A 9,050-nucleotide genomic window follows, 5' to 3' on the forward strand; every position below is an offset into this window, starting at 1 on the left:
TCTCTCACTTCAGCTCATTTTCACCAATTAGGAGCCAGGACAGCAAACAGTTGGGATTTCATTGAGTGATTGGGTGTCCCTCGCTGTGAGGGGGCAGCAAGGAGGTTGGCCGATGCAGAGCGGAGTGGGCGGGCTGGGGTGTAAGGTTTGACCATGTCCTGGATGTATGCTGGGGCTGATCTTTAGACAGAAAGTTATACTGCTCATCACTGAGGGCTGAAACATAACTGGTTGCTTCAGACCAGGGGTCTTCAATGTTTTTTAAGACAAGGACTCCTTAACTGATAGAGAGACAGAGCAGGGACCCCCTACTACATATATTGTATGAAATTAAGTTGCATATTAAACTGGGCATACAATAAAGTGTAGGGCGGCCTAAAGCCTTTACATACCTTTTTAGTTCATAGAATACTAAGCTATTAAAATAATAATTGTTGGCATGATTTTATAAGTTACACCTACGTGTGGCTCAGTGAATCCTCACGATGAACTGTATCTGTGGATGGCTACCTTAGAGACTACCTTACCTATAGGTCAGTAAGCCAATTAATGGTTTTTTTTTTACAATAGGCTGATTTCAATTTAAATTTAATAATATGATTCATGTTAAGACATAACTTTCAAAAAATGAGCAATCATTTGGTGGCCCCCCGGGCAGTAACTCTGAAGACCCCCTAGGGGTCCCGGGCCCCCTGTTGAAGATCTCTGCTTCACTGCAGACAGAAACATTACTTGTAGCCTCAGACACAGCGTGCTGCCGTGGCGGACGACGTGGAGCAGGCAAAGGAGCAGTGCATGATGGGACAGAAGGGCTCATGGGCCCTGAGAGTCTCAGACAGCAGGCGCTGCTCCTCATGCAGAGAGTCCACCTGCAGACAAATCAACAAGCAGAGATTTACTTTATTCCTAGAATTCATTTGGTCTCTCGCCTGTTCAGTTTGTTTTTAAAAGTTGTTTTAATGCACTCTTTTGCAAACTACATAATGGTTCACAGATGAAGTAAAGATTTGTTGTGTAAAAATGAAATGCACACTATATGGTGAGGGCAGAAGAACACTGAACCAGAACATGGCGACATGATCTAACGGATTACTGAACGGGCCTACCGGGCACAGGCGCAGGGGCCCGGAGTGCCAGGGGTCCTGACTCACATGTTGCTAAAAAACACACACACAAAGAGGCGTTAAATGACCACAAACTGACACAAAACGACTATAAACGACCGAAATGACTACAAAGAGACCCAAGATGGCTAAATACACATAACGACTAAAAATAAATGCAAAACGACTACAATGAGAGAGAAAATGACCACAGAGACCCAAAGTTACCACAAAGAGATGCAAAACGATGGGAAACTGATGCAAAACCACCCAGAATGATGCAAAATGCATAAAAATAGATGCAAAACCACCATAAGAAGATGCAATAAGACTAATAATAGTTGAAAAACAATCACCACGACACGCAAAACTACAAAATTAGATGCTGAAGGACTAAGGAGACAGCAAATGAGCACACCCAAAGTTACTACAAAGAGATGCAAAATGACTAGCCTGGTCCTACCAGACTCTGGTACATTTCATTTGTACAGAGAGTCTGGCCACTCTCCATTGAAAGTGTTAACTTCCTTGAAGGCGGGTACTCTGTTGAAGTTTAAAACTATTGGATCTGCCCAGAGCCACTCTGGATCTGCCATAACCAATCGCTAACGTTTGGTCGTGACGTATGTCATGCGCATGTGCAACAAGAGGGGAGACCGACAACGATCGGCTTATATTTAGCATTAGCATCGCTAGCGTTAGCCTTAGCCAACTCCTTCACCACTAACGGAGCGAGCTGGAAAATCAAACTGTTCCCGAACCCCGTGGGGAGGAGGGCCACAACATCATGGCTGCCAACAAAACTCAGCAAAGATTGTTCTTGCTCAGGCTTTAACTTCTGGATATTCAGCAGCGTTGCCACAACAGACCGAATGGCTTCACTCGCGTCTTTCTCCGCCGCCATTACGGAACTACAACTCAAACTAGCGCAACGTCATCGTTCTCAGCCACTCCCTCTGTTCGCTGATTGGACCGCCAAAAATTTGGCTGGAGAAAACCCAAGACTATACCGCGAACCCAGACGTAGTACTGAAGGGAAAAGAAAATTGAGTGGAAGTACGTAGGAGGGCAGAGCCAGGCTACAAAATGACTAAAACTACATGCAAAAACACCACAAAAAGATGCAAAAAAATGACTGTATGTATGACTGTAGTATGACTGGAAATGACTAAAAATCAATGCAAAACTTATACAAAGGGCCGCAAAATAAGCAGGGGCCCATTGTCTCATAATCCATCTACAATCCCAGCAGGGACAAATGATATCTAGGGACGGGCATTGGAAACTAGCAATAGCTATAAATGCTGTGATGCTGTACATCGGAGATTTGTTGCACACGTGTCTATCTCGTAGCATGTGTCCCTATTCAAATAAACAGGAAATGAAAAAATGAATATCCAAGATGAATACATGTTGTAGATACCTCTTTCTTCAGCTTCCGGTTCCTCTGCTCCAACTGCTCGCAGGCCTGGAGGAGGAAGAGGAAAAGAAAAGGGAGCATAGAAGAAGAGAACAGGGAGAGGCAGGAATGTTGAATGGAAGAATGAAGAGTTTAAAGGTCCCATGGCATGAAAATTTCACTTTATGAGGTTTTTTAACATTAATATGAGTATGGTTAGCCTCGTGAAACCGTCCTGATCTCGCAAGCTCCAGTTTTCCACTCGCAGATCAGTCTGGCATCTTGAGACAGAGAAAATTTGGAGCCGTTCGCCAAACGACCGACCAATCAGCGTTGGTTTTGAGGCGGGTTTAGGTGTGACGCAACGAGAAGCGACTGTTCAGTCTAAACAACATGGCGGCTTCCACGGATGAGATGAGCGTAGCTATCACGCAAGTTTTATCCGAATTAGAAAGTATTCCTTCATTGAAAGAAGAGCAAAAAACGGCACTGGAGGCTTTTCTCGGAGGAAAAGATGTTTTTGCTATTCTCCCGACTGGTTTCGGCAAAAGAGTTTGATATATCGTCGATCTGATTGGTAGATTTGGCCCGTCTATCACCAACAGGTGGTGATAGACAGATTGTTTATCCAATCAGCTAACCAGTATTTTCGCCCCTTCCCAAAAGTTCTCCAACGGAAAGTTCCCAGATGGATATGCCGAGCAAATGCGAAGCAATCCATCTGGTGGAGTCAGATTAGCCTATGGTCCCCCAGTGGCTAGAAATGGTGATAGGTGTAAACCGAGCCCTGGGTATCTGCTCTGCCTTTGAGAAAATGAAAGCTCAGATGGGCCGATCTGGAATCTTCCCTTTATGACGTCATAAGGAGAAAGGTTACCTCCCCTTTCTCTGCTTTGCCCATCCAGAGAATTTGGCCCACCCACGAGAAAGAGACATCATGGCTTGAAAACAAGCGAAGCATGGCAGTTGGTCAAGGCCACACCCCCACCCTCCACCTTGCCCCCCCTCTCTCCTCCTCAATAGCATTTAAAGCTACAGACACAGAAATGGCACGTCCAAAGGAAAGCTCATTGTGGGACTGGCTCTAGTGGCTGTAATTCTGCACCAAGGCTGAATTTCAGGAAAGAGACTTCAGATACAGTATTAGGGGACCACTAAGGCCTATATAAAAGAGACTTCAGATACAGTATTAGGGGATCACTAAGGTCTATATAAAAGAGACTTCAGATACAGTATTAGGGGACCACTAAGGCCTATATAAAAGAGACTTCAGATACAGTATTAGGGGACCACTAAGGCCTATATAAAAGCATCCAAAAAGCAGCATGTCATAGGACGTATAAGAGGGCATTTCATCACTTAGAGGTTTTGATTATTTTACATGGAGTGCAGATATACTCATCAGGGATCAGGGGCGATTCTAGGATCAGACACGGAATGTGACATGGATACAGTGCCTTGCAAAAGTGTTAACCCCCCCTAAAAAGGGTCTAAAATCGCCCATGCTCGGGATACATTCTTTTTTCCTACTCTAATCCTAACCTTAAAGGGGAGCCCCTAAATTTGACACATCAAAATGAGATTACAGTGAAAACCATTGTACAATATCTTCAGTGGCTCTGCACAAGTTCTTAGTTTGAAAAAGTATTCCCGATACCATGTGGGATATCTCCTATTGTGATTGAGACTCCGCTCAATCAATACTTAGAACTTAAATTCAATATATTTCTGCCTCTGCAGTAATTTGCTCATTTTAAACAAAATCTGGTTTCTTGTTAGAGCTACAAATTCATAGAAGTGCATAACTCTTAGTGAGGAACAGAAAACTATGTCCTCACTCTCTGAGTCTATAATTGGTCCTCACAAAGGTGGAAGTACGCACGCACGCACACACGCACACACACGCACACACACGCACACACACACACACACACACACACACACACACACACACACACACACACACACACACACACACACAGTACCTCATGCAGAAGGTCAGCTCTCTGTATTTGCCTCTTCCGGCTCTTCTGGGCTGAGACTCTGTTCTTCTCTCTCTTCAGCCTCCTGCCTTCATCCTCCAAACCCTGAAAAACATTCAAATGTCTAAAAACAACTACACCTATGTTATATATGTTGTTGAGGTGTGTGCTTACATTATCCAAAATGTCTCCAAAAATGCTCAAACCCAGAGAAATCAGTCCTTTCATTTCAAGGTAATGCTCCATAACATGTGGTCGCCTGTTAAAGCGTAACTCGCGCCAAAATGCAACCTAGGGTCTTTTTGTGAATGTACCCGAGTCAAACTTTTGTTTAAAAGCATATTTAGGACAGAATCGCCACTTTTAAGATTTACCGTATTCTCATTTTTCGGTCAAATGGCCTTTTGAATGGGAGTGCTAGGGGCACTTTTATGCTAGCCTCAAAATAGCTATTTTTAAAACACTAAGAAGGCTCGGCACAACATGAGACTTTGATCCAATTATCACCAGGGGCTCTACACATGAACACAAGCACAGGGAGTCAAACAGGACAAATCTGGCGCAAAATGAACCTAGGGGTTAATAACACGTGTCCAAGTTTGACCGTTCTCTGGGATATGTTTTCATGCTAATCGAATGTGACCGGTTTTAGCGCAAACCGCTATTTAGCTTATAATGCTAGTCGTCGGGGCGCGGCTAAAGTAAAAAGAAATCTATTTCTACACCACTAACAAGGCTCAAAATAGCGCCACACGTCAACGGTAGCATAATGAGGGTCCCTACATGTAAACCGAAGCATTGAGAACTTTGTAAGTGTACAGACAGTTTATTAAAAAGATAGTTTATAAAGACAGTAGCGTTCATGTATACAGGCGGGCGCCATCTTGGGAAAACGACCAGTCGAACGACGAACGCCGTGCTTATATTTTAATGAACAGATATTATTCATGCATTTCCATGTAATTACATTTCACAAACGTAATTCCTATCGACCCATTGGGAAACCACGGACCATGGGAGATTTCAAGTGACAGTTCAGCTCACGTTGCACGCCGTTCGTCGTTCGACTGGTCGTGACTGTTTTCCCAAGATGGTGCCCGCCTGTATACGTGAACGGTACTGTCTTTCTAAACTATCTTTTTAATAAACTGTCTCATTTTTGTAGTTTAAAATGTTAACCCATGCATATATTGTTGAAGTTTTGTATGCGTCATTGCAACCACATTTCCATTGTCATTGTTTTGGCAGCAATACATTCTATCTGAGCCTTCACAGACAATCATTTAGCTCTCACACACAAAACAAACTTATGATAGTGAGCACTGTGGTGACTACAGAGATCAACCTCTGTCTGTTAGCACAACCCTGACCTTTGACCTCTCTTTGGGATCGGCTGCAGGTTGAGACAGAATGATGATGATGACGATAAGATGAGATAATAAAGACACTATAACAGCATCAGTGGGATCTTACCTCACATCGTTCACAGAGATCATTCTTGCTATTCTTCTGAGGAGACTGGCAGGAAAAATCACAGTCTGACATCACAGACATTACACATTCACATTAAAAATCTAAGAAAAAAACAGGAAGGTATCCTGCATGCGGGCTCTGTCCGAATATAAAGAGTTACTGTATTTGTGGACTGGGCATCCAGTCCGGAGAAGTTTAAAATAAACCTAGGTAGAAAACAGGCTGCAGTTTCACTTCAGCTTTCTTTTCACTTTTCAATTCCGCTGCTGTTTGAGAAGAAGCAGCGAGGGCAATTCACATAAGTCATATGACACAGGCAGCAACAGTTGACCAGGGCATTATATGGACTGACAGAACACATCGTTACCTGCAGTGGTGTAGTCTAATGTATTGTAGTGGGTATATTGTACTGTATATATATATATATATATATATATATATATATATATATATATATATATATATATATATATATATATATATATATATATATATATTGGCCTATATATATGGGCCAGAATCTGCCTTTGGGGAAGGGAGGGCATATCATAGTGGGGGGTCTGGGTTTCCTCCCCTAGGGAAGTTTTGAGCGTCAGCAACTTCATTTTTGTTGCATTTGGATACGCTTTAATGCACCAATTTACGGTGGAAATACCTTTTTATTTAGCCTATGCGAAAAAACTAAGAACACAGATGACAAGTCAAAATATATCAAACATATAATTGAAAGTATGTTGTTGCGTGTCATTGGGCATTTTAAAGTGAGTATATGGAAATCCTGGAGCTTTCTTAGTGGGTATACTGCGTATACCTGCATATGACGCAGACTACACCACTGGTTACCTGCTCCTTCATCATGATTATGTTGTTTCAGGGTTTACCCCAGTGTATTGCAAGCCTGGTGGCTCACCGGGCCTAAAAGTCTCTCTGAATCATTAATGTTGCCTTTCTAGTTTGTGACTGGGCCAAGCTGGGCCTTTGTCAAAAAAGACACTTGTCACCGGGCTCAACAACTTTTCTTGGGGAAACTGAGTTTATTTTGACTTAATACCACATACACCATTGTGCTGCTGTAAATACTCTCTAGATCAGTGGTTCCCAACCTTTTTTCTATCATTAAGTAGTCTCGCATTGCCAGACCTTCCTCCACAGCGCTGCAAAGGAAGGTCTGACTAGTCCACACAGCATTTCGGGATGGGAGAAAAACATGCTCTGGTTTATTGGCATTTCTTTAAACCAATCACAATCGTCTTGGGCGGCGCTAAGAGCCGGACGAAGCCACGGTGCCGCTGCGAAATATCCTCAGGAAGGAACTTGTTTTGGTGGAACATGTGTACGTACAAAGATTGTTTTAGTCGTGCAACAGAAAACTCAGATTGGACAGATAGTCTAGCTAGCTGTCTGGATTTACCCTGCAGAGATCTGAGGAGCAGTTAACCATAGTCCTCACAAATCAACCAGAGTTTAGAACGCCAACACAAAGAAAGAGGAAGGTAAGATATAGATAATCATTAAGTAAACTGACTAAGTGACATATATTTATAGATATTTCATATTATATTCGATGCACAACGATAGCAGTACAGAAGAACTGATAAACTGTATAATTAACCCAAATAATGAACGCAGTAACTGCAGGAAGTTTGTGTAAAACGAGCGCTTTGGATTAATTCAAGCAGAATTGTTTTATTTTTTATTTTTAGGAACTTGTAATGCACTTCTTTAGGGTTCTTTTCCCTGACAAATTCAGTTCTCCCTGACGCTTGGCCGTTCTATTAGCTCTTTAGTTGTTTTAAATGCAAATTTTAGATTTAACATTTTGCATTTAAGCCATCCTATAGACCTACATAGGAGTAGAGGGTAGCTGCAGGCGGCTGGCAAGGCAGCTTTATTTGTACAGCACATTTCAGCAACAAGGCAATTCAAAGTGCTTAAAGTAGGTAAAACTTATAAAAGTATCTTTCTGTCACATCTGCTGAAACTGACCCTATGTTCCAGTAGAACTACATGAAAAATCCACCGCTCCCTGTTCAGATGCACCAATCAGGGTCAGGGGGGGTGTCTAACTGCATGTCAATCACTGCTCATGCACACACATTAATTTTCCCTTGTGGGGGGAGGGGCTTATAGGAGACCGTTTTGGGCTTTAGCAGAAAGGGGGGGAGGGACTGAGAAGTTGTTGATGTTCAAATTGTTTGGCTAAGTCCTGGATCTTCCCAATCCTACCTACGGCACCTTTAACATAAAACATTTAAGAGCAGTTAAACACATCAGTATGTTGTCTTCCCGTCGACCGTGCAACTTTTTGTTTTTCTGGGTCAAAATTTAAAATTAAAACTTTTTTTTCTCCAACGTTTTGGTCGTCTTTTTTCGACACTTTTGTCACTTTTCCCCCGTCATTTTTTTTTCAACGGTTTTGTCACTTTTCCCGACGTTTTGGCCCCTTTTATCCAAGTTTTTTTGTCACTTTTTCTGATGTTTTTATCGTTTTTTTTTCTGCACCTTTTGACGTTTGTGGGTTTTTTTCCCACGTTTTTGAAGCTTTTTCCGACATTTGTCACATTTTCAACGTTCTTTTACAAAAAAAAATGTCTTCAAATGATCTAAAATTAAAAATAAAACACCAAAATTCAATGAAAGCATTGGACTGATCATTTATTTTACTTGTGAAGCGCGTTATAGGGAACCATCCACATTAATTTTTATTCTCTCTTTTTTTTTTTTTTTTTTTGGGGTTGAAAGAAACCCAAATTTCTGATATAAAAACTTTTAGAAAATGGGTCAAATTAGACCATAGGACAACAGGAGGGTTAAAAAAGAGAATATAAAAATAGCTTAAATAGAATAAGACAGGTATGAAATACAAGAATAAAAGTTTCAGAACTGGGGACCAACTCTGACCTAGCATACATGTTTACTATTAATTCATTACTTTATTTATTCACAAATTCAGGTGATGGTTTCATTAGAAAAATCATTTTTTAAAGGAAATAACAGTAAACATTCTCTGATTCCAGCTTGTTAAAGGTGAATATGTTCTAGTTTCTTCTCTCCTCTGTGACAGTAAACTGAATATCTTTGAGTTGGGGACAA

General features: G+C 41.6%; 1 protein-coding gene across 1 annotated transcript; it reads right to left on the bottom strand.

Moving 5' to 3' along the window:
• Nucleotides 1-682: 682 nt before the first annotated feature.
• Nucleotides 683-6,129, bottom strand: batf3 (basic leucine zipper transcription factor, ATF-like 3). Its single transcript, XM_031307912.2, has 4 exons — nt 5,958-6,129; nt 4,488-4,589; nt 2,527-2,571; nt 683-869 (listed from the first exon to the last, which is right to left on the bottom strand). The coding sequence occupies exons 1-4, from the start codon at nt 6,036-6,038 to the stop codon at nt 741-743; spliced, it is 357 nt and encodes a 118-aa protein (XP_031163772.1). The 5' UTR covers nt 6,039-6,129; the 3' UTR covers nt 683-740.
• Nucleotides 6,130-9,050: the final 2,921 nt, after the last annotated feature.

Source organism: Sander lucioperca, chromosome 19, assembly GCF_008315115.2.
Source record: "Sander lucioperca isolate FBNREF2018 chromosome 19, SLUC_FBN_1.2, whole genome shotgun sequence".
Classification (NCBI taxonomy): Eukaryota; Metazoa; Chordata; class Actinopteri; order Perciformes; family Percidae; genus Sander; species Sander lucioperca.